This window comes from Carettochelys insculpta, chromosome 25 (assembly GCF_033958435.1).
Source record: "Carettochelys insculpta isolate YL-2023 chromosome 25, ASM3395843v1, whole genome shotgun sequence".
Taxonomy (NCBI): domain Eukaryota; kingdom Metazoa; phylum Chordata; order Testudines; family Carettochelyidae; genus Carettochelys; species Carettochelys insculpta.
Genome location: NC_134161.1, coordinates 17,168,335 through 17,196,181, shown reverse-complemented (window position 1 = coordinate 17,196,181; position 27,847 = coordinate 17,168,335). Strand labels below are relative to the sequence as shown.

Sequence of the window (27,847 nt, the reverse complement as noted above, 5' to 3'; positions counted from 1 at the left end):
CACCAGCGGAGCTTCACAGCATATAATGGCAGAAGGGACCAGCCAGTATGGCCACCTACAGGCACATTTCACCCCATTCCCCTGGCACTGACCCATCAACTTCAGTCCTCAGCCACCGGCCCAGAGACCAACGTGCCACACCCATGCTGAGGGCTCTGCAGGCACTGGGAACAGACCGGCTGAGATGTAAAGCACAGGGAAAACTTCCTAATGGGCAGGACAAGGCAACAGACAGTTTTGAGAGTTTGGTGGGGGGTGGAGAAGGAAGCTGGAGCCACCTGTCTAGGGCAGGTCAGCAGGCGTTTCTCTTCCGCCAGCAGATCAGAGTATTCAGAGACCCAGCGCCTCGCTGGGTCAGCCCTGGTGCGTGGCCAGCAGCCCCCGCTGAGGATGTGTCTGGTGGAGCAGACAGCAGAGGATTCCCTGCAAATCTACACCCCAGGGAAATGAACCCCTGGCTTGGAGAACCTGTCTGCTGAGGGGCTGGGAGGAGGTCGGACCCCTCAGGGCAAGAGGGAAGGGGTGTTGCTTTTCAGGGTTCTTCCAGAGCAGCATGTGTCCTAGTCCTGCTTAGGCCTCGTGGGACAGGCTAGATGGAGATGGGAAAGACCTCTCCAGTCCCAAGTTCTATTCCAGGTGCCCCAGGTCACAGCTTGGCGTCCCCGTCACCTGCTCCTCCTGCACTTACTGGAACCAGAACTCGGTGAGTGACTGGCAGCAACACACCATGAACCTACCTGCCTCCTGCAGGAGGAGGCCAGCAAGACAGCGACACCAGCAAGCGCTTGATTTGGTTACGAAGTCTAATGAATGCAATATGCTGCCAAGCCAATGCAGCAACAATTCACATCTATGGACTGGTCAGGCCGGGCCAAGGACAGATCAGGCAGTGCCTGTTGGACAGGGGGCTATGCACAGGTTGGGCCAGCCCCATGGAACAGGGACTCTCCCTAGAGTCATAGAATCCCACGGCTGGAAGGGACCTCAGGAGGTCACTGAGTCCAGCCCCCGGCCCAAAGCAGGACCAACCCCAACTGAATCATCCCAGCCTGGGCTCTGTCAAGCCGGGACTTAAAAACCTCTAGGGCTGGAGATTCCAACACACCCCAGTGCCTCACCCCCCACCTGGGGAAATAGATTTTCCTAATATCCAACCTACACCTCCCTACCCAAACTTGAGGCCATTGTTCCTCATTCCATCATCCATCACTGCTGAGAACAGCCTCTCTCCATCCTTTTTAGAGACCCCCTCAGGAAGCTGAAGGCTGCTATCAAATCGCCCCTCACTCTTCTCTTCTGCAAACTAAATAAACCCAAATCCCTCAGCCTGTACTCCAGCCCCCTAACCATTTGATTGCCTTCCACTGGACTCTCTCTCCAACGAGTTCACATCCTCTCTGTACTGGGGGGGACCCCAGAACTGGATACAATACTCCAGATGTGGCCTCACCAGTGCTGAATAAAGGGGAATAATCACTTTTCTGGATCTGCTGGAAATGCTCCTCCTAATGCACCCCAGTATGCTGCTAGCCTTCTTGGCTACAAGGGCACACTGTTGGCTCATACCCAGCCTCTCATGCACTGAAATGCCCAGTGCCCTCAGTCTCCAAAGCTGATGCCAAAGCAGCAGCCGACTCTACAAGACTCACTCTTCAGACAGGCGTGGCCCCTCCACTGATTCTGGGGCCAAGGATCCTGCACCCCAGCAGCATGCGGGGACCACATTGTGCACCTTCGCCCCTGCTGGGGCTCAGCAAGAGCCCTGCCCCTCCCCGGGAGCTCTCGCAGGCACTGCCCCAGAAGAGCTCAGCCTGACAGCTCGCACGCACAGTGAGAATGCACAGGCAGCTCCCTCCGCGAGCCCCGTCACAAGAGGGGCTGGCCTTGCCCGAGCACGGCAGTTTCTGCACATCCTCCTCCCCTCACCAGCTCCAACTGGTGGGGGCTGCCTGGCCATACCCTGCTTGGGATGCTGAACTTCCACACTGGCCGGGCTTTCTAGTGCCACGCGCCAGAGCCCGTCGGGCACTGCAGGAGCAGACAGTGTCCTACATGGGCATTGCTAGGGAGAAGCAGCCCTCCCCTGCTTGAGCTCCCAGAGCCAGGGCTGCAGCAAGCAGGCAGCCAGAGCGCACTGTGCTCATGCAGGTGCCTGGGGAGCAGAGGAGGAAAGGTCCAGGCCGTCTCCCTGCAGCAACTTGGCAGAGACACCCCCAGCCCCTCACTGAGGATGCAGGGCCCTGGGCACGCGCCAGTGGCTGTCCTTTGTGGTGCAGGGAGGGCCCTGGCCCCACCCTCCTTCCAAACCACCGCTGGGCAGCACGAGGTACAAAGAGCTGCACCAGGGCTCCCGAGCAGGGAAGGGGCTGCCTAGGATGGAGTGCTGCAGGCGGGCAGCGCGGGGTCAGACTGGACCAGAAACTACATGAGCCATCAGTGCGCCACCCTTGCCAAAAGCAACTCTCGTTCTGGAAGGCATTCGTAGCAACAATGTAGGAAAGGCACGAGAGGTCGTTCTTCCGCTCTGCACAGCGCTGGCTAGGCCTCAGCTGGAGAACTGTGCCCAGGTCTGGGCAGCACATTGCAGGAAAGATGTGAACAAATTGGAGAAAGTCCAGAGAACAGCAAAAATGATTCAAGCTCTAGGAAACAGGACCTGGGGGGGAAGATGGAGAGAACTGGGCTCATTAGTCTGGGGAAGATGAGACAGAGGGGACATGACATAAATGGATGTTACAGGGTGGGGGCGAAATTATTCTCCTTCACCTCTGAGGACAGGACAAGCAGCAAAGGGCTGAAATTGCAGCCAGGGAGGTTGGACGTTAGGCAAAGGTTCCTGTCAGGGTGGCTAAGCACTGGAATAAACTGCCCTGGGAGGCTGTGAAATCTCCCTTGCAGGAGATTTTTAAGAGGGGTCAGACACCTGTAACAGATACTCTAGAGCACATCTAGTCCTGCGAGTCCGACAACGCCATTTTCAGGTATGCGTCCCTGGCTCTTTTCTTTCTTTCTTCCCAACCACGTAAGAGCACAAGAGTGGGCAGACTGGATCACACCAAAGGTTCCTCTAGGCCAGGGCCCGACATCCCAGAGGGAGTGAACCGAACAGTCATCGAGTGAGCCCGCCCGTCACCCATTCCCAGCTTCTGACCCACCGCGACACCTCACCTCGGCGAAGGGCACCACCTGAGAGTCGAACTGCAAACGTGCACTGGTGGCTGCGACTAGCTCCCTCATCCCCGCACAATTTCAGATTTACATTGAGAGATTTTTCACACTTAACATGCCAAAGCACGCCCCCACCGCCCAGTGTCCAGGGCCTCCCAGCGTCTGCAGCCAGTCACCTCCGCATGCCCCAAACAAGAACAAACAGCCCATGCTGGCTCTGCAACCAGCAGCACTTTCCAAGGGACCCCCCTGCCACAAGCCAAGCTGGCTGAAGTGCTCTAACCAGGCTGTACTCTTCCATTGGGGTTTGCGAGTAGGTTTGGGCCCCAAAGTCCCTGAGGAGACGTGTACACTGCAAAGAACTCCAGAAGTGCAGAGGCTCAGAGCTTGGCTCAGCTGACATGGGTGGCAGGGCTAAAATTAGCAGCGTGGACATTCCTGGCCAGGCTGGGGCCAGGGCTTGGACACCTGCTGATGCGGGGTTGGCGCCTGGGCTCTAAGCTTCTGCGAAAGCCGACACTGCTGTTTTAGGCACTACCGCCTGGCCCCACAGACCCAAGTCAATTGACCTGGGCTCTGAGGTTGGTGCTAAGGGTTTCTCTTTGCAGTGGAGACATACTCCATGGGCCCTCGAGAACTCCCCACTCTTAGGTGCCTGACCATGGGGTTAGGAATTCAAGCTCCTAACTTTGGAAACTTTGACCTAGCTAGAAAGTTTCAGTACATTAAACAACATCATTGCTGAGTCCAGATCACTTTTCATTGTGAGCACTGGAGCAATTTTGACTGAAAGTTGTAAAAATTTCATGCGGCTAAAAATACAATTTTACCGATGCTTACATATGCGCTCGATTTCCAGAATGCGAGTCGTTCCAATGAAGTCAAGAGAGCTATTCTGGGAAGTTAAGACCTGCAGCTGGTTTTGTGTTTACAGAATCAGGGCCTTTGTTGGCAGTAGTTTGTTTCTACCTGCAGTGCCTTGCCCAGGAGAGGCTTTAACATTTATAATGAATGATGTGGCTTTTCAATCTAAAGCTGCAAGATTTCAAATTAGTCTTACAAAGCCGCCACTTGTTTTAAGTCCAGGGATCTTTCTGGAAATTGAGTGACCTCAATGGTTGATTTAAGCGGTGTCCAGTGAACATCTAAGGCTTTAGCTGGAGTCCACAGGAGCTGTAAGCGCTCAGCCCATCTTGAGAATACCTGAGCTTGTGTGTGCATTTGGACGTTGCTTACTAGACAAGGCTACATGTCAGGGTTGTGCCCCAGTTCTCTTCAGCTCTGAACTAATATTCAGCCATAGGCCTGAAAACCTTTGCTGCCTTCCATAACTCCCCAACCTGGAGGTTGTCAACCCCAACCCCTCAAAAAGTCAGGTATCGACTGAACCCACCCTTCCCCCCGCAAAACAAACTACAGGATTGGTTGGGGAAAAACCCCCACAAAAGATGAACTACTTTTATCTTTTCATTTGTCCTCTGGCACTTGGAACGTTAAGATTCATGTTTCCCAGTTCTCTCTGTCCAGGAAGGTGAGAAACTTTGATTTAAGGAAAGAAAAGAGCCGAGATTCTCATACATTACGTGGCTGGGAGTGGGGTTTCAGGCAAACTATCCAATATTGCCAGCGGCGTGAAAAAACCTGAAATCTCCTCCCTCCCCAAAGTCACGCAGAGGTTTTTTGGCTGTTTTTTAAACCAGACAGGCAGTTTGTTTTGCAAATGGTCTCAGCCTCATGCTTGCTTAGCAAAGCCATAGATGGCAGCAAGGACTATTTGGCAAGAGGAGATTTCAGATAATTTCTTCATTCCTTTTCCTTCTACTGGCTGAAAGACATGGAATTAGATTTTTCTTGCAATGACTGTGAGCCAAGAACAACTCTTAACTGGGCAGGGAGGAGGTGAAACAGTTCAGCCACCAAGCTCAGAAATGTTCCTGCAGTCGGGACATCGAAACACAGATACGCGTTGGCCTACATAGCCACATCTCTGACATGATTTATTGATTACAGCTCATCCTGTGATGATGGGCCATCACTTGGGGTTATTAAAACTGCCGGGTTCAGAAGCTTCTTGCTGGAATGAGATGTGACAAGGTTGTCGAGTCCCACATGACATCTGGGATAAAACAAGAGGTTGGCATGGGGGCAGGGTTGGTGAAATAGTCTCTAGTTTTCCCTAACTTCTTTGCATGCCACAGGACTTCCAGGCTGCACTCCCAGGCTTTTCCCACTTGCCAGTTTGCACATTTGGCTCTGAGGAGCTACAGAATGCAGTTTCCATGGGACCAGCCAAACATACCTGAGGCATTTGTTACAATTTTAAATGAAATGGCCACACAAGTCAGTCACGTCAGCTGGTAAGACTTGCGGAAGGTGGCCAGAGGCTGTGGAGGCCCATTCTCTCTCTTGCATTTTGGACAAAAGACCACTGGTCACAACGTGTAACTTGGTGCACACGGCATGTGGACCCCACGACTGAAAAACAAGACCCCAGCACACGTGGGTAAACACCTGAGTGCACTGAGTGCCCCTCAGGGCCCCTGCTGCTCCCACCGTCTCCTGCATTTTAGCTATGCTCCTAGGATGGCCCAATGGCCCCTGATATTTTGTGCCCTTGGTTTGGTCACAGGCCAAGTTGCAAACAGTCAGGTGCCACAGACCATTGCTCTTAGCAGCCCCCTTCCTGCAGCATGTCTGCTGGGGGCAGGTTCATGAGCAAAGCACAACCCCAGGGAGCCAACCCCCACACTGGAGTACTAGAGAGGGGAAGAAGCTCCCCAAACAGGTGGGAACCGGGGCCAGCCGGCAGCACCAGCAGCGCCCCGCCTCGTCTTCCCAGGCCCTGCCCCACGCGCTGACAGCCGCTCACAGTCGCAACCACCACACTAGGCAGAGCTGCAACTCGCCTCACGCCAAGCAGCCTCCGGGCGGGTCCCACAAAGGCCCTTCTGCATTGTCGTCAGCTGCTCCCTGCCCCACTTGGGGCAGCCAAGAGACCAGGAGGCCGAGGGAGTTTGCACAGACATGCCCAAGGGAGAGCAGCTCAGTCAGCCAGCGGCTTATTGAACATTGCCAAGCCGTCTCTCCAGCCTCGCAAAAGAGCCGGTGACTTCTCTGGGGCAGCTGACAGTGCCCGAGCTCTCCTGCAAGCGCCTACTGAGGCTCCTGCAGGAAGAGCCGGCGCCCAACGCTGCACTTGACCCCGTCTCCCTGCGGCGTGAGGGGTGATGAGTTTAAACAACATTTCTGCCCCAGCAGGAGGCAGGCTGGGACCTCGGCCTTCTCCCCTCTGCCACTCTCACTCGGGCACACGCTGGCATCACAAAGCAGCCGGCCACCCAGGAGCCAACAGTGCCTGGGAGACAGGCCGCCCCGCCCCAGAACTGTGTTAAAACTCCCCGCTCGTTTCCACTGGCCGGCGTTCTGCTTCCAACCTGCCTGCGACCCACTCCCACAGCCAACGGAGGAGGGAGAGAGACATGTCGCCGTCTCCGATGGTTGTGTGGGGCATGCCCAAGTCCCACCGGCGGCGGCTGCTGCACCCCCGATCCCCACATCAGGGCAGCAGTTAAAGTCCCCCAGAGCCAGGCCACTGCCGAGCGCGTGTACAATCGGCATGTTTCCCCGTGGGAAGCACATGTGGCGTGGCCCGGCTGCTCTGCAGCAGGTGTGGAGACACTCCCGCCAGCAGGGACACTGCTGCCCCAAGTCCCTGGTGACATGCTCAGTGGCCAGCCCACATGGACACAGCCTCACTGCTCGTTAGCCAAACGGACTTGTACAGAGCCAGGCTAGCTTGGTCGCTCTCCCTTTGCTGCCCCACCCCTGGCACTGCAGTGCAGGCTCACCTAGCGTGAGGGAGCACACGGCAGTTAATTCCCCTGAACACAAGGAGCTGATCTCAGTGCACCTGTTTCTGACCCACTGCACTTGATTCTCACTGCATTCTGGCCCCTGCTCTCCAGAGCACGTGCCTGTCACCTTCTCCTTTAGGCTCTGTCTGGATCTAGCCCTACAGCATGGCCCAGAGACGCGAGAGAGAGGTCAGCGAGGAGCAAACGTGCCGTCACCCCCAGGGCTGGCTGCACCCTGAGCGAAGGTTTTGGAAGAAGTGCTGCACGCCACCAGGCAGACATTTAGCGAGCTAGTTTCTATCCCATGGGATATATCCTTTCACGTGGTCCCAAAGTGACTAGAAGTCTAGAGAACATGAGCTATGAGGGAAGACTGAAAGAACTGGGTTTGTTTAGCGTGGAAAAGAGAAGGCTGAGAGTACCAAAAAGGGTGTTAGGAGGAGGAAGGAAAATTGTTCTCCTCGGCCTCTGAGGACAGAAGAAGGAGCAATGGGCTTAACCTGCAGCAAGGGAGGTTTAGGTTGGACATTAGGAAAAGCCTAACTGTCAGGCTGGATAAATACAGGAATAAATTGCCCAGGGTGGTTGTGGGATCTCCATCTGTGGAGCTACGTAAGAGCAGATTGGACAAACACCTGTCAAGGATGGTGTAGATGGTGCTTGGTCCTGCTGTGGGGGCAGGGGACTGGCTTGGATCATACACAGCGAGTTCTCTGGGCCTGTGGTACACTGGCTGCAGGAATATTCCTGGCCTGGGGCTGGGGCTGGGCTCCATCAAAGCTCACAGCCCAGAGAGATCCTGCTCCTGGCTGCAGGGACGCGTATGCCGGCAGCCAGGGTGAGCGAATGGCGGGAAGCTACTCTAACCCTGCTGTGCAGCTGGTGGCCCCCTGGCCTGGGGGTGCAGGCTGGCATGGACAGGAGGGGGTGTGTGTGCAGGACAGCAGAAGGGCTGGCAGAGCATGCAGGGGCAGCTGCACCCAGAGACACCCACCGCCACCGGGGTGCCCCAGGTAAGCGTGACACCCACCTCTCTCACACCTCTCCCTCCAGAGTCAGCCCCCTGTTCTCCCACCCAAGTACCCTCCTGGAGCCCGCATCCCAGACCCCCACAAGCTCCACCCCTCACCCCTCCTGCAGCCAAACTCCCTCCCAGAGCCTGCCCCACTTTAGTCCCCAAATCTCCCACTCCAGTCCAGAGTCCATACCCCAAGCCCAAACTCCCATCCAGAGCTTTCTGCAGGAGGGCGGAGGAGAGCCTGAGTGGGGGTAGGGTGAAGGCTCTGGGCCCCACCAAACTTAGCAAGCCTGCTGGCCCAGGCTCCACGACCGCCCCTTCCCATTCTGGCTCGACAGCTCTAAGCTAGCCGGCAGGGAGACTCAGAGGCACCTCCCCTCCAGTGCTGTCAAACTGGCCCTTCCTGAGGGTGAGAGAATGGCATGGCCATGGCTCGCTCGCTGCCATGGGAACAGACGTTCACCGCTCAGTGGAAACAGGCGGATGGGCAGTCACACAGGGAGAACTGGGCAACACCCTCCCACACAGCCCAGCCCAGCCCAGCCCAGCCCCCTCCCTCGGGAGCATCTCGGACATTTACGGACAAGGGAGTCCAAACACAGTCAAGCCACTGGGGCCCTACAGCCAGAGACCTTTCCAGCTTACTCACCGGCTGGGTGTGGCCAAGACGCTCTCACTAGCGAGCTGCTAACGCAGCCACTTCCCCTCTGCCTTCCTGTTGGAGCTGGCTGGGAATTTTCCATCAAAATCTTTTCCAGTGAAAAAGGCAGTTTCCACAACAGTCAAAACTCTCTGCCGGGAAGAACGTAGATTTTGCTGCAAACGTTGACGTTCCATCAGGAAAATCAAAACCAAACACTTCGTGCTGGGTCAGGTCACCCTGTATGGCACCCACTCGCGGTCGCTCAGCCACGCCAGAACGTTTCGATCCAGCCCAGCATCCAATCGCGGTCCTCTGAGCGACTGCCGCGCCGTCTCCCATTGTGCCTTGTGGTTGGGACGCATCATGGGAATCTGTGACCAGAGTGCATCACAGGGGGTGTAGTCTGGCTGGGGAGTCTGGACACACCTGTGAATGGGGGCAATCAAGCACCCCAATTACAGTTCCACAAGGTGCTTTGGTGGCTCAGGCAGACAGCTCAGAGGTGAACCAAACCAACGGAGGAAACAAACGTTTCAACTCTCCCAGATCAAGAGGTCTCAGAATTGTTACCTCCATGAGAGATTTTGCTGTTCCCCCTTCGCATACTGAAATTTTGACCTTTCCTCTGGAATGGAAATTCCAAATTTTGATCTGATGGGCCATATAATGCCCCATAGAAGCACAGAAATCTCGGACTGGAAGGGACCTCAGGAGGTCAACCCCAACTAAATCATCCCAGCCAGGCTGTGTCAAGTCAGGACTTAAAAACCTCTAGGGACAGAGATTCCACCACCTCTCCCGGTAACATTTCAGTGCTTCACCACCCTCCTGGGGAAGTAGTTTTTCCTAATATCCAACCTAGACCTCCCCCTCTGTAACTTGAGACCACTGCTCCTCGTTCTGCCATCCCTCAGTACTGAGAACAGCTTCTCACCATCCAATTTAGAGCCCCCTTCAGGAAGTTGAAGGCTGCTATCAAATCCCCACCTCACTCTTCTCTTCTGTAGACTAAATAAGCCCAAATCCCTCAGCCTCTCCTCATAGGTCATGTGCTCCAGCCCCCGAATCATTTTTGTTGTCTTCCACTCGACCCTCTCCGATGAATCCACATTCTTTCTATACTGGGGGGAGCCCAGAACTGAATGAAACGCTTCAGATGTGGCCTCGCCAGTGCCAAACAACATCTCTAGATCTTCTAGAAATGCTCCTCCAAATACACCCTGATATGCCATTAGCCTTCTTGGCTACAAGGGCACGCTGTCAACTCATACCCAGCCTCTCATCCACTATAATCCCCAGGTCCCTTTCCATCGTACTGCTGCTGAGCCAGTCGGTCCCCAGCCTGTAACAACACTTGGGATTTTTTTGGCCCAAGTGCAGGACTCTGCTCTTGTCCCTGTTGAATCTCATTAGATTTCTTTTGGCCCAATCCTCCAGTTTGTCTAGGCCTTCCTGGATCCTATCCCTATGATCCAGCATATCAACCTCTCCACATTGCAATCACCAGCGTCACAGACAAGCTCCATGGTACATGCGAGGGAGCTTGTGGAGGCCTTTCGACCTGGAGCCAGGACTACTGATTTGTTCCATACATGGCAAACATGGCATTTGTCCTACACAGAAACGTTTTCAGCAAATCATATTAAGGAAGCATGACGCAGAGGTGTTAAGAGATTTCTTGATCAACTGCAAACCTTTCTGCTTTCAAATGTGCCCTTTGGATGTCTGGATTTCACTTCTCAGTGCTCATCCGAGTGACTTTCATGCATTATTTACTGCTGCACCGAGAAGCGACAGTCCACAGACGCTGCACAAAACAAGCACTCGAAGGCAGACTTGGGGGCTGCTGGCCCAGCTAGTGCAGAGTTTGTACAGCCCGGGCTTGGCGTGCGTCTGCATGGACAGCTGCAGGGCAGGGCCTATCAGATCTCCATCAATACAAGCCCTGGGGAAAATGCACCTCTGGGACCTAGGCGGTGCTGCAGCTGGGTGGTGTCAGACTGTCTCAGGGTGTGAAACGAGCCCCTCTCCACGCTGGGGTGGGTCTGTAACTGGCACCTGTGGCAGACTGAGGTCGTTCCTACAGCACACGCTGAAGCAGAGCCTGGGCTATGCAGGGCATGCATCACATCACTCATGCTGCTGCCTTGTGCCCAGCCCCACCTCTGCTGCTGCTCAGCCCCTTGCTCCAAGGGACCCTGAGAGTATCCCTGGGCAGCCTGGACAGCATCCTGCTCTCAGATTGACTCCAGCTGCTCCCTGTCGCAGCACATGCGGCGCAGCTACTGGCTAAATGAACCGTGGCCTTTGCCACAGGCCTGCGCTCAGCTGCCTTCCTCAGTCCCTGGGGGTGCTCTGTGCGGGGCATGGAGATGCAGCAGAGGCAGGAGCCAGGGCCCCTGCTTTCCCCTTTGGGCACGCCTGTGCAGCACTGAGACAGACCCCCTGGCTGGCCCACACCAGCTGACTGGGTCATTGCACCATAGATGTCCAGGCTGGGGTTGGCCCCCAGCCTCTAGGGCCCTGAGAGGTGGAGGGCTGTAGCACTCAGGTGGCCTGAGCAAGGACATCTGTGCTGTTCAAGACAGCCCTGTGGCCAGAGCCAGCCGCAGGCGTAACCCACACACCTCCTGGGGGGTCACCGGCCCACGGAGCAGCACCGCTCTCACTTACACAGAGGGAGGATGGGTTGCCTGAGCCAAGAGCCAGCCGGCTTTTTGCTCCAGCTGCAGCGACACCTGACCAAAGCTCCAGCAGTCCCGGGTTCAAGACCACTGCGGGCAGATCCGCAGACGCACCCTGACCACCGCAGGCTGGTGCGTACGGCACCAACAGCGGGTGCTTCGCCCTCAAGAGGGTTTGACAAGCGCTGACTTGGCACGGTTAACAAAAATCCCTACGGGTCAAAGGGGAGAAGCCTTGGCCGAGGCAGTGCCTGTACCCCCAGCGCAGATGAGCCCTCCGAGCTCAGACACGCCGCGCTGCTCCTGGAAACCTGCTGCTCCGGTGTGTTAGCCGGCAGCAGTCTGGGGCTAGGATCCACGGATGGCTGGCACCGGGCACCCTCTTGGCTGCAGCAGCGTTCAACGGAGCTCTGATAACAGCCTCTGCAGCTGTCTGCTCCCACCCAGGCCAGGGCCCCACAGCACAGGCAGAGGGAACGGCCCTGGTGCAGCCTCCCAGAGCTCTGCCCAGTCCAGAGGGCCACGCCCGCGGCCTGGAAGGAGAGCCTACCATAGCCTGCCTGCAGGACCAGCGTCTCTCTGGCTGGCGCTGGGAACGGGAGGTTGAGATCGGAGCTCGCTGTCCTGCGGGTTTGTGTTACGTTCAGTCTGGGAGCTTGTGTTGTGCAGCGGATACTGTGACACAGGCAGAGACTGCGGCAGAGGGGCTGGGATCCCATTACGCCCTCCCTGGGAGCCCCACGGCCAAGCCCACTTTCAGCTTCCTCCTGGAGCTGGCAGCTGCGCTCTTCGAACAGCTCCCGGGAAACTTGTGTATCGCCACAGGCCCAGTAGGAAAAGGCGCTGGAGCCCACCCTCAGCGCTTGCTGAGGGTGGAAGGATGAGCACCCTTGCAGCTTGCCGTGCCGTACTCTGGGGAGAGACGGCCACAGCCTGGCTCCGGAAGCTCCCGGCATCCTCTGGCCAGGCCAGCCAGAGGCACTGGGAACAGAGCGCTGCCGCGGCACTGTTTGAGGGGTCCAGCATGGAGGGGGACAGTCATTGCTAGCTGCACTTTGTTAGAGTTCTCAGCCAGCATTTATAGGTTGGATTTGAAAGGAGGAAGCTGCTCGGGGACTTCAGAGCAAATAAATAGGTAGATCTGGGGCTGTGGCCACCTCCCTTTAAGGGAGCTAGATCCCTGGCTCCATTAACTGAACCCCCTCCCCAGCCCGCCCCCGATCAGGTGGTGATTTCTTTTCAAGGGCTGGCTGTGGAAGCCCAGGGAGTGGCAGGTGGCTGTGGAAGGCCCTGCGCTAGGTCGGCAGGATGCTGAGGGGACTTCAGGGATGGCACCTCGGAGTCAGGGCCTGAAAGCCAGCCCAGAGAGGGCTGGAAAGGGTGCCTGCGCTGGCGGGCTGCTTGGTTGGACATGTTCCCATGAGAGGGACTGAACTCAGAACCACTGGGGCAGTGGCCACGAGCTGTGTCTCCAGGGCGAGACACACCGAGGCAGGGAGCACCTGCCACGCCTCACTCTGCCCGCCAGCCGGGCGCTGGAGAGTGGCCACGCCCCAGTGGTTCTCCCGAGGTCCCTTCCAGCCCTGGGATTCTAATGCCACAGCAAAGGCAAGTCCAGCAGTGCAAGGGCAGCTTCTGACGAGTTTTCCCTGAGACCCGTCTGGTGTGCTCGATGGGCCGCCTGCCACAGCATTAACCTGGCCCGACGCCCACGGGAGGACTAAGGCGCGGCCAGGCAGAAGCAGGGGCTGCATTTCCTGCCTGCCGAGTGCTGGCACAGGGAGCAGGTGCAGCTCCACCAAAGAAGAAACCTGGAGCTCCAGCAGCCCAGATCAGTGGTGCCTCCTCTTCTGGGCGCATAGCTGGGACCCCAGGAGCGTGTCCTTGGCCAGAAAGTGCTCTGCCCCCTAACTCTAGTCAGGCAGCTCTGCTTGCAAATAGAATCCGCCCACCAGAGAGTCACGTCGATGCCAACAGCACCTGAAGGAAGCCTGGTCTGACCCATCTCCAGCCAGGCGGTGGAAGAGCTCCCATGTGCTGCAGAACTGACGAGGGACGTGGCCACATGCACATGGCGTCTGGCTAGGCTGGGAACCGAGCTCGCATCTCTTGAGTTGCGGGCAGTGCCAGGGCGGCCACCCTTCCCCCCAGCTGCAAAGGCTGATCCGAGCATGGTACCGGCTTGCTCAGGTCTCAGGCATCAGACCCCAGCGCCCGGGTATCTAACATACAGCTGGCTCCCAGGGTATATAAAGTACAGCCTGCGGAGCAAACAGCTGGGACAGGACCAAAGCCAAGTGGGCCTGGGGCAGACCCTGCAGAAGAAAAGCTCTGCAGCCTAACATGCAATGCCAGCTCAGTGCTCCTAGAGACGGGACAGCACGGCCAAGCCCCAGCCAGCGTGCCCAGCTGTAGTCAGCGATCTTGTTATCTGAGAAACACGGGGCCTGGCCCTGCAGCCGGACGCCTGCTGCTGTATTTCCAAAGGCCCCAACAGCAGCCAGGAGCCCCAGGGCCAGGCCCCAGCGCCGGCTGGCAGAGCCCGTCCTGCTCACTGGCGAAAGGGGCAAAGGCTGATTTGCAATGCGACCTTCGGGGGTGCCCCTCCCCACCAGCTCGCCCTGGCCATTTTCTGCCGGGTGCGTGGCTCTGCCTGGCGTGCTTCTGGCCCGACGGCTCTGCCGTGCCAAGCTCGGGGAGAGGGCGCAGTCCAAGACCCAGACAAACTCACCTGCTCGAGGGGAACAGAGCCGGCTCCGGGGCTGACCCAGGAAGGTGGAGGGTACAAAACCTTCAGCCCCCCGGGAAACCTGTTCCACTCTGCACCAGAAAGGACCAGGCTCAGGGCAGGTTTCGTGGGCAAAGAGCAGCACAGTCGGCATGGCTGAGGGCCTAACTCTCCCCCACCTGCATGGCTGGGCCAGCAAGGAGAACATGGCTTTCCCCGGCTGGGCAGGCTCTAAGCACCGGCCAGCCAGCGAATCTCCTGCCTCGGCCCATCTGCCGTGCAGGAAACATTCGCTCTTTAAGCAGCAGCTGCCTTCTGAGCATCAGACTGACCGGGAGGGTCCCAGCGCACCCGGAGGAGGGAGCAGGTACGCAGATTAATGAGTCTCTCGAGGGAGACAGCTGCCAAAGTGGTCACATGCCGTTCCCCAGCTGTGCACCGGGCCTGCCTGCATGCCGGGGCTTTAGCAGGGGTTCTGGCATTCAGGGTATTAGTCTCTAGAAACTCATTCCAGCACCGGACTAAACCCAGGGGGCTGCGGGGCTGGCCAGCTCCCTGCGGATGCAGCTCCCCCGAGAGCAGGAACAGGTGCTGCCTGGACACAGCAAGATCACATTAGCCTGGTATTAGCCTCACTTGACCACCCTGATCTCACTTGGTTTTCCTTGTGACCATATGGATACTTTATCCTCCCAGGAGGGAGCTGACGGCAAGTCCCCAAACCGCCCCCGTGGTAAAGGGGCCGGATGAGGCGCTGGGGACAGCTCTCACTCCCCGTTTCAAGGAAGGGCAATACTAGACTGGGAGATACTGGGCAAAAGGTCCCTCCCGCCTTCAGCAGCGCTGGCGCTCACAGAGTCGCGCTGTTCCTCAGGCCCCAGCTCCTGGAGTCACGGGATGGGGAAAGGTTCTTGGGCTTGGTTTTCAACCGCATGAGAGGCTTTAGCCCTCCTGGCTGCAGAGGTGGCCAGGGATGATGCTCCAAGTAGGCCCCCGCAGCTCCGGAACCAGAAGGCTGCCATGCGCTCCTGTCCTTTGCACCTGTGCAGAGCGGGTCCCCCGTGCCACCGGGCAGACGGACGGTGTTCTGCAGCAGCGGTGCGCTGCAGGTAGCTGTGCCTGGCAGGGCAGGATTTCTTCCTTCCCCACGGACTCCTAGAGGTCAGCCTGGCTCCCAACCACATCAACGGAGCTTTGACCAAGACATCCAATGGCAAGGCCTGGTTCCAAGACCTACCTGCTCAAGAGCAACCTGACAAATACCCGCTCCCCTCGCAATGGCCCTGGACGTCTCTGCTCCCTGGGCTCATGCACCCCAACTCTCTCAAGGCAGGCCACTCGCCCAGCCTGCCTCTGCCTCCCCCTCCCCCGCCTCATCTCTCTGGCATGTTCCCACCAAGGCTGGGAGGAAGAGGAACTGGCCCAACGGGGCAGCTGCCGGGACTGCAGCCCCCTGCTGAGCCCAGCTCCGCCCATGTCTCCCGAGCAGCGCAGGCCAGGACGCTGTGACAGGCAAGTTCCCATACCACCATTCATGTCCCCCGGGTTTGCTCATCTGACAAAACCCAGCTGAACCCTTGGTAGCCACACACTGACCTGAGCCTCCTTTCAGAGCACCAGCCACGGCCACAGCCACAAAGAATCCCTCCCCTTGCCCCACTTCTACCTCCGATACACTGGGGAAAGCCTTGCTCAAGCCAGGCAGAGGGGCCAGAATGGCCCATCGACCCTTCACAAGCGAGACTCTGCGGTTGTCAATAGTCCAGTGGTTGGCACATGTGTCACTGGAGCAGCTAGTCCAAATTCAGGGTCTTGCACATTCCTGTTGGCAGGAGGCTGGGATTTTCTGACTTGACCCTTATTTGCAAGTGCAACCCACTCACCAAGGGGTGCGGGTCACCGGGCCAGGGAGCGGCACCTAGACCACTTAGAGACACAAGGAGTCCCCTCTCGGCCTGCGCCGAGCGCCAGCTGGGTTCTGGCTCACACTGTACCGTGCCTGCACTCAACTCTGGGGGTCCGAGGCTTGAGTCTGCCTGTGGGTGGTGACACCAGGAACAGAGGAAGCCAAGGCAACAGTGCAGAAGGAACCAGGAACACACAAACCTGTTTCTCTGAGCCAGTCCCAGGTCCAAGAGCACTCCCAGGCACCTGCCTGGCCTCTCCCATGGCCATGTCTGTTCAGGCGGGTGCATGCCTGGGTCAGCTCCCAGCCCTCTGTCCCGGATGAGCTCCTGGGCAGGCATCAAGGTGTGGCTACACCAGCTCTCTTCCACGGACTCGGCCACAGGCCAACTTGGATGAGATTTTCACTCCGCCCCTCACAAGGCAGGATTTGGCCATTCCTCGGCCTTGCAGGGCCTGCATGCTGCAGCCAGTTCTGCACACTGCTGCGGATAAACACGCAGTGACCCTGGCCAAGCACAGTGCTAGGGGCTGTACAACCCTGAGGGATGAGCTCTGCCCAGTAACTTGGGCCTATCCTCACTGTATTGATGCCGCCCTGATAAAGACACCCCATCACCAAGCAGGGTGCCCAGCTGGCTAGGTACGTTTCACGCAGCGCTATTAGCCTCTCAGGGCAGGAGGGATGACCCTGGGTGCCAGTTGTGCTCTTCAGCCCCCTTCTTTCCAGAGAGCCCCACTTCCTGCCCGCCACGCCCTTCTGCGAATCCTTGCCCTGAGCTCCCTCTCTCCTGCCCCAGGCCCTGCCCCACGGGCGGGTTCACTCCAGCCACATATCTCGGCATGCCCTTGCCGTCTCTGTCTTGGCAAAGGGGCATAGGACCGTGTCCCTCTCTCCAGGGGCATGGGATGACGCTGAGTCTGTCCTTCCCAGAGCTGTAAAGTGCTGGGCTAGGGGGTGGGGGAGTTCTGGACCCCATTGGCGCAGCCCCCAGCTGCACACATGGCTAAGGGACTGGTGAAATCCCAGGCTTGACTCACATACGGCCTTGGGAGGGTTTGGTCCCACAGCTCACGGTACAGCCCTTCTCCCGGCCCTGGCTCTGCGGGTTTCAGTTTCACTGAGTGTCAGCGACGGAGGCCAAGGCAGATGCAGTCAGACTGGCAGGGCAGTAGCTGCAGCACCCCCGGGTCCCCACCAGAGCTGGCCAGAGCCTCCGAGCCCCAGCTCCTGGCAGCAGGGTGAGGGGAGACTCTTCTGCAGCCTCAGGACTTTGTGGAGCTAAAACTACCTCTGATCCCTCTGGGGTGGGTGGCTTCTCCCCACTGCGCCTAGCAGCTCTTCACAGGGGTTATGGGCATACACCTGTCATGGAGCCAGGGGGTCCCCAGGCCCTGCCCCTACCCTCAGCCAGGTGTGACTCTCACCCAGCAGGGAGAACTGGGGGGGGGTGTGGTTATGGGGCGACAGAGACACAGCGTAGAACAGACTTGTCAGCACAGGGACCAGAAGCCGTCAGCACCATCCACCTTGGGGAGAGGGGCCCAGAGGGGTCCCCGAGCCGGGCCCTGGCCCCCTTTCTCCCTCTCCAGCCAGCCCAGACTGCCCCACTCACCAGCCCAGTTCCAATTCCAACCAGCCAGGCCCCTCCTCCCGCCCTTGGCCTGTTTGCCGGGGAAGAAGGGTGTCACCTGGCTGCTGGGTTACAAAGAGCAGGGAGGGCCATTGCCTACGTGTGAGATGTCAGCACACAGAAAACCCCCTCCCCACTGTGCGCTGATGCTGTGCCTGGGGAAACTGAGGCACTCAGGCAGTGTTACTGCAGGACAGCAGGAAACACAGGCAGCCTAGCCAAGGGACGCAGATCCTGGCACACTCACTGGGTCTCAATGCCCATTTCAGCTAGCCCCGCGAATAAGAAGTTCACCGCGTGAGTTTCACCCGAGGCACCGCAGGGCACACTTTGGACTGCTGGCTCGAGCGAATGCCCACAGAACCCTTGCTCTCTGGCACCCGGCCAGCACTACAGACCCGGGGGTGGGGCTTGTTTGCCTGCAGCGCTCCTCCTGCCGACGGTGCTGGGTGGCTGCGCTCCTGGAAGGCGGGTCCCATGGAGTCCTGCTGGGAATGCACACCCAGCCGCAGGCAGAGCATACATCAGAAGCAGGGAGCTGCACGTGCCCCTTCCGAGCCCTGCAGCAGCAAGAGCACGCACAATCCCCAGAGAGCCGGCCGAGGAAGGGAGGGGGAACAGCCCTTGCAGAGATGAGGGCCAGAGTCCCACCCGCTTTTCACCAGTGCTGGGCACCCAGGAGCTCTGCCCCTCTCCTCGTGGGGAGGGAGGGAAGGCCAGGCCGGACAGGAGAGTCCCACTAAGACCCCTCTTCCCTGTTCTGCTCCTTTCTCAGGAAGCCTCAGAGCCTCCTTCCAGCTGCAGGGCCCAGTTCAGATACACCCATGGCCTGAGGAAGGAGAAATCCTTGTCCTGCTCCAAACCCTTCCATCCAGCCATGCTCTGAGGGCTGGGCTGGGCTGGGCAGCTGCTTGAGCTGGGCTCCTGGGTGCTGGACCTTTCTGCCCTCCCTGGGAAGACCTGGAGCCAGCCAGGCCGGGTGCCCCCGAGGGAGCGCAGGAAGGTGCATAGAGGCAGCATAGCAGACACACGGTGCCAGCAGAAATCCAGCAGCTGAGGGCCGCTTGCAGGCAAAGCCCTGCTGAAACCTATGCCTCAGCCCAGCTGCCCTGCTGGTGACATCTTGGGTGGCCAATTCCAAGCCCAGCTGGACTCAGCGTAGCCTAAGCCACCCACACAACAGAGCCCACAGACACAGATTCTCTCAGTGCTACAGGGCCTGCCCAGCACTGCAAACACCTGGGGATCCCCCCCAACACACATTGCATTACGAGCCTGGAACCACAGCAGAGCAGCGGCCCAAGTTTTCAACTGACCGAGAATGTCACGCCCTAGGGACTTGGTTTGCTGGAAGCGCCGACACCAGGCTCTGCAGATCCCACCCCTCCCCAGGACCTGAGACCACTGAACACAGTGGGATGTCACAGCCCATCCCGCTGCAGGCAGTGCCCTGGCCTGGCCTGAGCTGCAGCCCAGAGGGAAGGCTCAGGCACAGCAGCTGCAGGGTAGCCACGGGAGACCAGAAGGCAGATACCACCAGCCAATGGAGACTAGCTGCTGCCTGCAGATTTGCAAATGACAGAGAGAAAAATGTGCAAAGCTACTGCCCCTGGCATCACATTGTGGGTGAGACTCCGAAGCCAGGACCGAATGGTGCTCCTCCGAGCCAGCAACAGACAGAGCACCTCATCCACCAACTTAACCAGAGTCCAAAGAGCCTGGGAGACCTTGAGCTAGTAGAACAGTAGTTTCCTTACAGCCTGAGAGCACTGACCCTGGGCTCAGGGGGGAGCACCCAGTACGCTAGAGACCCTCGGCGCTGGGCTGCAGCAGCCATCAGCACCCATAACGTGAGCTGCACTGATGCGTGTGTGAGTGGGTCACAGAACATCTCACACTAGACATATCAGTCAGCTGCAAGTGAAACGGGAATTAGTTAAACCTGCGCTGACCCTGCCAGGCTGAATGGGAGCAGCATCCCTCCTCCAAGATTTGCACTGGGGCATCAGGCTTTGATTGCTGGTCTTGAGGCCAGCTGGGACATTTCAAGGCCCACCAAAACCTCCCCACAAAATGGAAGAGGTCACAGAAATGAGACTTCTGATGCTCTGTGGGGCTTCCCAACTGCAGCGCGTGCTCTCTTGGGATTTCCAGCCGGTGCACTATTAAACATTTGGGAATTAAAGGATGAAGAGAGATTTCTTTTGATGACCTCGCTCTATAGGATTAAAATGATTACATGATCTGAAACCGAGACAGAAATTAAACCAAGGGACAAGCACTCTCCTAGCACGATGGACCCTTGCCGGTACACACACACACACACACAACTCGGGAGCCAGCATCATAGGAGATTGAAGTGGGTAAATGGACAGAAAAACCCTAATTTAACACAGGGGGACTCTGAAGGAAGCTGAAATAGTGTTTTACTGGAATGGAAGCCAGGCTTGGCTTTTAAGGAAAGGCATATGCACCAAGAGGAGTCTCCCTTCCCTAACTCAAGGGGGTAGACGTCTAGGCTGCTTGTGGGCAGTGACTATTTATAAATTGAAAGATATGAGGAGCTGGCCTTACGAGCCATGCATGTTGAGAAAGTCCCCCACTGCATTTCTCACGACCCTGGGGCAGAAGGAGCTTTATACTCAAGGGAGTCAAATTCATGAAAAATGTGACTTCTCTACTATAGATAGAAGTTGGCTGACTCGCCTTAACTCTTGTCACACCGAACGGAAGAAAGAGACAATTAATGTGTCCTCCTGTTGTGACTCTCCTGGTACTTCCATAACAAGACAAACAGTGAAGCAGCTAGACTATTCCACCTGGAACCTGGGCTCGCAGCAGGCCAGCTGCAGAAGAGATCCCATTCCCTTATGCAGGGTTCACTTTGGTCCCTCTCCCCTTGGGGAAGACAAATTCACAATCTGGGTCCAGGAAATTAAAAGACAAATGAAACTCTTCCTACAGGCCAGCAGCCACAGTTCTACAGGAACGCTGGGGCTGGGGCTTTCACTGTCGTCTCCTCTTACTAGGGTACCTCCAGCCCCAGCTGGGGTGGGGATGGAGCAGGAACCAGTGTTGTGCTAACTCTTCACTGCACACAAAGCTGGTTTAGCTTAGTGTTTGTACAGCAGGGTGGTTAAACCCAGCTCCCTGAAGATGTAATGCAAAGCCTGGCCCCCACCCCAGCTCAGGCCTCGTGAGTGCTATCGCAAGGTGACTACCCAAGCCAGTGCCAACCGGCTTTGCTGGTAATTGACTTCCATTTGCAAACCAGACCGTGGTGAGAGGGGAACACACCAGCCTCTGAAGAGGGCCTGGGACAGCACATTCGAGATGCCTAAAAAAGGCTCTGAGAAGCATTCAGAGACACGTCTGTGAAGCTGAAACATTCCTGATGGTCCAGTACATTCACATGGTACCTGTGCAGCAAACAGGTCAGTCAGAAAGGGCAGCACCATTCACAAATGCCCCCCTCAAGCCCTCTCCTTCCAAACACGCTGCTCGCTGCAGGCTGGCCCCCGAACTGAGCTCTCCGAACCGGCCTGGCGTGCAGGGCACAGCTTCTGGCTTGGACTTAGCCAGGGAGACGCCATCTCAGCATTTCAGGCTTCCAACCCCCCGGGGCTCTGGAGACGGCCCTGGCCTTGCCACAGCTCCCCGGTTAAGCCCCGCGAGGGTGGAACTTTATGCTCTTCGTGGACGTGCCTCAGAGGGACACAACAGGGCCATGGAAAGTAGCACTGGAAAGAGCGTCACTCCCACTCCCCAGGGGCTAGCCCAGGAGCGTTCCCTCCCGCGCGCTCTTTTTAACGGCCAGAGCCACTGCCACTTCCTGTGGGGGAGGGGGACTCCCCAGCCTGGTGCAGCTGGCTCTTGGGAGGAGCTTCCTGACTTGCTGGCTCCAAGCTCCTCTGTGGCAAGAGCCAGAAGGTTGGGGGCAGGTTAGTCCCCTCTAGAGAGCAGAACGCCCCCGCCAGCACCACGGGGCTCCAAACGGTCCTTCTGGCGATAGGTAAAGCAGCGTAGCTCTCAGGCCTTTCACACGGGAGATCACTACACTGCACACCACTCCAGCATCTGCAGGCTGGCTCCTCGTCGACAGGCAGCTCAGTGCAATGAGGACTGGACTGCTACTGGAAAGAAGACAACACCCGGTCAGAAGCCTGGGTGCAGAACACAGCCCCAGCAATGCCAGAGAGCTGGTGGGGCTGCTGGGAAAGAGGAAAGAAGCCAGCAGGAAAGGGCTGCCTGAGAACTTACTTCTTTACACTAGCAAAACAGAAAACCTGGATTTCACCAACTGCGCCCAAGTGAGACTTGTGCCCACAGACAGCTAGCACCGAACAAGGCTGCTCGTACTGTGATCACCACGGACGCGTAAAGATGCTTTACAATTAGCTTCAATGCTTGTCAATTACTCAGACTGAATTTCCTTTCCCAGCTTCAACCAGGCAAGGCTGGGAATCCACTAGGCAGCACTTTTCATGGGCTTAGTGCGGTCCCTGACGTGATACCCTCACAAAGCGGTTGCAAAGGCCCATCACGTTGACACAGTAGCTCCCAAACAGGTTCAGTACACACTATGTCCTGCAGATTTCAGCGTCAATGAGATCAAGCCAAATTAACCCAAGAGACAAGAAAACAATTTAGGTGCAGGGGGATGGGTGGGAACCACAATGGTAACAAACTAGTCATGATAGAAAGTGTCAGCAAAAAAGCCTCTGTCACTGCAACCTCCACCTCATTAAGCAAGTAACTTGAGCTATGCAGCCCAAGCCAATCTAGCGGTGCAGGTGTCTGCAGTGACCTTTGCAGCCTTGTGTGCATACCCTGCTGGGCTGGCTTCACAACATCCCCACCCAGAGCAGCGTAAGGTCACACTCAACATTGCTCGGTCAACACGCTGACCGTGCCCACACTGAGCTACTTGGGCTGTTAGTGGCCTTCACGAGCTGTCCCACAATGCTCCACAGTGACTGCTGTGGTCACCACTGTGAACTCCACGGCCCTCCCCATGAAAGCCCGGTGACTTTCTGAAGTATCCCTGGTAGTTCTCCATTATTGGGTGAAACTGCCCAACAGACCACAGGAGCGCCACTCTGCAGACAGGCTCCTGCTTGAGATACTGTATCTCCTGGGTTGGTGGGGAGAAGGGGCTGTGCAGAGACAGCTGAGAGCCAGACACAGAAACTTGGCATCTAGCAGCAGATTGTTGCCCTGCACCTGCATCCCCCCATGCAATGTGCACCTGCAGCAGGTGTACCAGAAGATCAGGGAGACTAACTAGTGACCTGGAGCTGAAAGAGGAGGCAGAGGACTTGGAATGACCCATTGCAGGAGACCTTGCAAGCTCCCATGCTTCAGAGAACGAGCACAGGGCTTGGAGGGTCACCTCTCCAGACAGCCTGGAGAAGAGACAAGGGCAGGAAAAGGAGAGGAATGCACAGCCGGATGTGCTGGTGCTTTTCAGACAGCAAACGGGCGCTGCAGATCCTGGCAGGCATGCAGGTCCAACCATCCCATTGAAAACTCCCTGCAACATTGCCCAAGGCTTTAGGGATCAGTGCACTAGCCTTGCCACCATGCCTTGAGGGGGTCCATTAAAAACATTTGCAGCCTCACAGGCCCTGGTCTGCGATAAGCTGGTTGGTGACTGTGTACCTGATATGGAAAGGAGAACTCTTTCCCCTTCAAAGGGATATTCTGCTAATTGATTACGTTTTGTAATTCCTCCTCATTTCCTGGGTAATGGTATAGAACACAATTATACTTTTGGAATAAAATTAACCTTCATTAGTTCACAACGTGCTGTCTGGTGCTCAGCAGGTCTGACACTCAGTAATTTACTGTTACTTCCCTTCGTCACCAAACCCATAACCTCAACCACAGTTGTCATTAATAGGCACGCTGACAATGTTCGAATCTTACACACCCGGGGCTCACTACCAGATTAACATGAGGCTGCAAATGAGCAAGACCAGGTAGAGTACATTATAGCAACATACACTACCTCGGAACACCATTACAATACTCTCTCAAACCCTCCCTGAGCTGTACAAATTCACGTTGTGCTATTCTAATAGCCTGGGTATCTGCCGTTCACTTTCACCCAGAAGCCACTCCACCTCCACCCTGGGAGGAAAAACTTCTCCCTCCCCCCAGCTTCACAGATATTATGCAGAGCACAGCAGGCAGCTATAACCTATGGGATCTCTTGCCCATAAAAATCCAATCTTGTTAGTAAACAATACTGACAATCTTTCAGACACTTAAAAGGAAGACATGACTGTCATTCTGCACCTGCTGAACCACTAGTCGAACTGCTCCTTTGGTGCACAATTTCAAAAACCAAGAAAACAAGGCAGAAGGTGGCTCTCCCATAATCACTAAAGGTTGAACCTCTCTAGCTTGGCACCCTGGGGACCTGACCTGGGCTGAACAAAAGAATTTGTTGGACCACAGGAGGTCAATATTGTCCAGGAGCATTACTGACACTTCCACTACTTACTGGGCTCTTAGAAGACATTTGGGGTAAATTACAGATAAACAACAGCACAGAACATGGACAGCCAGGACTTGTGGCTGTAAACAAACTTTATGGGACCATGGGAAACTTGGCCACCATCCATGATAGGTGGTCAGCTGGCTAACTAAAACTATGTTGGATTACGGATGTGGCCGGACAGGAGAGGTTCAATCTGCATGGGCTTTTCAGTACTGCCAAAGGTAACTCCTGGTCAGGAATTCCCTGCTTGAAGCTTTGTGAGCAGGTTTGTGTTCTAAAAGACGTGGTGATCATGCACATTCCCTGACCAGTCCGCAATGATGTCAGTAAAGCACATCTTGTGATCCATCAGCATTTGCGTTGCTATCGCAGAGTAGCCCATTCTAGTGCAGTACTGGATGGCAAGGTGGGCTGGTAGGGAGATGCTTCCAGTCTATCCTTCCAGCACAGCTTGGAAATGCCACTACTGAAAAGGCCTTTGCTACGTCCCGCATGTTGCCCAGAGTAACAGGCCTTCACGGCGGGAGGCAACTAACGGCCCTGCCATTGGCTTCTCAGTGCAGCTCTCCTGTTGGCAAGACCACACTGGAGGACTGGGACCACCTCAGCATACAAATCCAGGGACACGCTCGTCTGCAGCCACTGCTCCTCATTGCAAACCTGCCTGATGATGCAGTTCTAGCCCCACCCTGTGCTGTTTAGCTCTTGGGCCCAGAACCAGTGTTCCACCTTCTGCAGCTGCTCTCCGAGCACCCCCAGAAGCAATTCGAGTCTCTATGTACCACAGCAAGCTAGGAATGCAGCTGTTACCAGCGGCTAATCTTGGACCTCTGCAACTACAGCAGGCTCAGGTGCCCTGTGGTTGCAACACACCCGAGCACAACGCAGAGCTGCATGGGCCTGATCCTTCTGCCATCGAGAGGGAACAAGGAGGAGGGCTGCACGGGATGGAGGTATTTTGGAAAGAAGACATGGACTATTCTAGGATGCAGATGAAATTATGGGAGAGAGAACATTGTGTTACAGGAAATTGACCTCATGTTCCCTGCCATGCCTGCACAATTTGCCCACTGCTACCAGGTGTTGTGAAAGCTTCCAAGAACTAGAGCACTGGTAGGGGCAGGTTGCAGAGGGAGAACCAACAACAATCCACCGCGTGCTGCGTTGAGTGAGGGTGTGCAGTACCAACACCCGGAGTCTAGTGTGGACATGCACCAGCAATGTAAGAACAGCAGCAGCTGCATGCTCTCGGGACGGAGGCTGACGAGCTCTGCCTGCCAGTCATCACCAGGAGAACTCGCTGCCAGTCTGCAGAAGGCTTCTCAGGCAGAACAGGGGCTCATCTGCACTTAAAAGAGAACAGCAGCACAATCGCGCTGTGGCAGTACTTCAATGCAGCCACCACCAGCGCCAATGGAAGGGGGTCCGGACTCTCCTGTCCCCGGCTGTGCCAGGAGGTGGCTTTTTCAGACCCTGGCCGGACAAGGCCTTGAGTGTGGGTCACCCTGCCAGCTCTCCAGTGCCGCGGGCAGCTGCAGCTGAAGCACAGCCCCTGGGAAAACCTGGGCTGCTTTGCCAGTCCAGCCCAGTGCCCCTTCCACAGGAAAGTGTTTCGATCCCTCCACGATGGCCCTGAGAGCCCCCCATTCAGCCAGCAGGAGCTAAGCAGCTCGAGGCAGGAACCCCTGGGGGCACTGCTGGGGCCTGTTCCACAGCAGGTCAAAGCAGAGCCCAACAGCCCCGTCTGTCCTGGGGCCATTCAGGGAGGGTCTCTGGCTCCCTCCGGGTTCCTGCTCGAGCCATTGGCAGTTGCCGGTAACTTTCCAAACCCTTTTCCTTCCTGTGCGACATTGCTGGGGCCGGGCTCGGCCCAGAACAACGGTTCCCTGCCTGGGAAGGGGGAGCAAACCCGCTTCGGAGCCCAAAGAGGGACCCGCACAACAGCCCAGCCCAGCCCCAGCCCAGCCCCGCGGAAGTTTGAGAGGAGCTGGGAGCAGAGGCTGCACTCGGCCAGGGCAGCAGCTGGCGCAGGGGGAGCTCTGAGCGCCGGCTGAGAGCTCCACTGCAGCAGTCCCAGGCAGGGGTCAAAAGCCGCCCGGCTCCTGGGTGCGGCGCGGGGGGCGTTTAACCCGCTCGCGGGCAGCGGGCGGCCAAGGCCAAGGCAGGCTGGGGTGGCAGCGGGGTGCCCGGCCCAGGACCAGCCGCGGGGCAAAGGTTCTGAACAGCAAAGGCAGCCCCGCTCCCGCTCCCGGGCACCGCACCCAGCGCCTCAGCCCGGCGGGGCCGGGACCCCCCAGGCGGGGGGAGGGGGCTGCGCGCTGTGCCCCGCTCCCCGCAAGCTCCCGCATCGCGCCGCACGGAGCGGAGCTGGGCTGGGCCGGGGCCGGGGCCGGGGCAGGTGCGGGAGCCCCGAGCCACCCCGCGGAGCCCCGAGCGGGCCGCCGCCCTCCGCAGCTCCCACCCGGCGCCCACCGACCCCGCGCCCCGCTCACCGAGCAGCGCGCCCAGCGCCAGCGCCAGCGCCAGCGCCAGCGGCTCCATCCCGCGCGCTCCGGCCGGCCGCTGCGTCCCCCGCGGCGGCGAGCGCTGCAGGTGGCGGGGGGGGCGGGGCTGGGGGCGGGGCCGGGCCGGGCCGGGGGCGGGGCGGGCTGCCCAGGTGGGGCGGGCGGGGGCGGGGCCGGGCCGGGCTGCCCCGGTGGGGCGGCTCCAGCCGGTGGGCGGGGCTGGGGGCGGGGCGCTCCCAGCCGGGGTTAAACGCTCCCGCCAGCCGGGCGGGCTGCGGCGCTGACCTGCCCCCGGGGCCGAACGCGGACAAAGCGGAGCTGAGCCCCGCCCCGGGCGGGAAGGATGGAGCCAGCCTGGAGCAGAGCCCCCGCAGGGCCGCACCTCGGGGCCCGGTTCCCGGAGCCGGCCTGGGCTGCCGCGCTTCAGAGTCCCGCTCCGCTCCGCCCCGCCCCGCCCCGCCCCGCCCTGCCCGGGGTCCGACAACCAGCTCCGCTGAGAACCGCCGCCTGAACGCCACAAACCCCAGCCGGGCCCTGCCCCTCGCGGGCACCACCCGGGAGCCGCCTCGGGTGGGGAAGTGGCGCCCACTGCCCCTTACAGGGTTTGGTTTTTCCCTCCCTCCAGCCTCCCGCACCCCGCCCGTGTGAGGCGCCCAGGCGGGCCGGCTGGACAGGAGCAGGGGCGTGGGGGGGCCGCGACGCACAGTCCGGTGCAAGCCCCAGAGCCGGGCTGCAGGCGGCGTTCGCTGCACGTGGGAAGCAGGCTGCGTGCCCGGGCGGCCGCTGATGGCTCCCAGGCCTCTGCGCCTGCGGGGGAGCCTCCAGCCTTTCCCAGCGCCGGCCGTGCTGCTGAGCCGGCCCCTTCTCCTGCCCGACTGCCGCAGGCGAGAGCAGTTCCAAGGTGCGAGCTGCTCTCTTCACACCAGCCTTGCAGCCCCGCCCCGTGCGCAGACGAGCTGCGGGGAGCTGTGGGCTCAGTCTGGCAAGTTTCACTCTAAATTAAAAAACAAAGCACAACAAAAAGCCAACAACTCCCCCGCCGCCGCTTGGAAACGAGACTGAACAGCACAGAGAAGGGAAACAGCTAAACAGGGCCAGACCAAAGCTTACTGCTCCCACCCAGCACCCGCCCGTGAGCACTTCAGAGTCCAGGACACTTCCCCTTAGCTCTGCCCTACCCACTATGTGACAACCTGCTTTGCTC

The 27,847-nt window shown here is 58.0% G+C and overlaps 1 protein-coding gene across 3 annotated transcripts in view; it reads right to left on the bottom strand.

The window, feature by feature from the left end:
• Window positions 1-26,711, bottom strand: part of ESAM (endothelial cell adhesion molecule) — a 56,416-nt gene extending 29,705 nt beyond the window's left edge. Inside the window, exons 1-2 of one of the 3 annotated variants that reach the window (XM_074977159.1) lie at window positions 26,632-26,711; window positions 25,355-25,482 (exon numbers count right to left, since the gene is read on the bottom strand). In XM_074977159.1, coding sequence (XP_074833260.1) covers window positions 25,355-25,424 — 70 coding nt within the window. In that variant the 5' untranslated portion in view covers window positions 25,425-25,482; window positions 26,632-26,711. Of the gene's footprint in view, window positions 1-8,689; window positions 8,833-25,354; window positions 25,483-26,631 lie in introns of those variants that run through there. The other 2 variants (XM_074977160.1, XM_074977158.1) reach the window with 2 other exon arrangements.
• Between the last annotated feature and the right edge of the window lie 1,136 nt (window positions 26,712-27,847).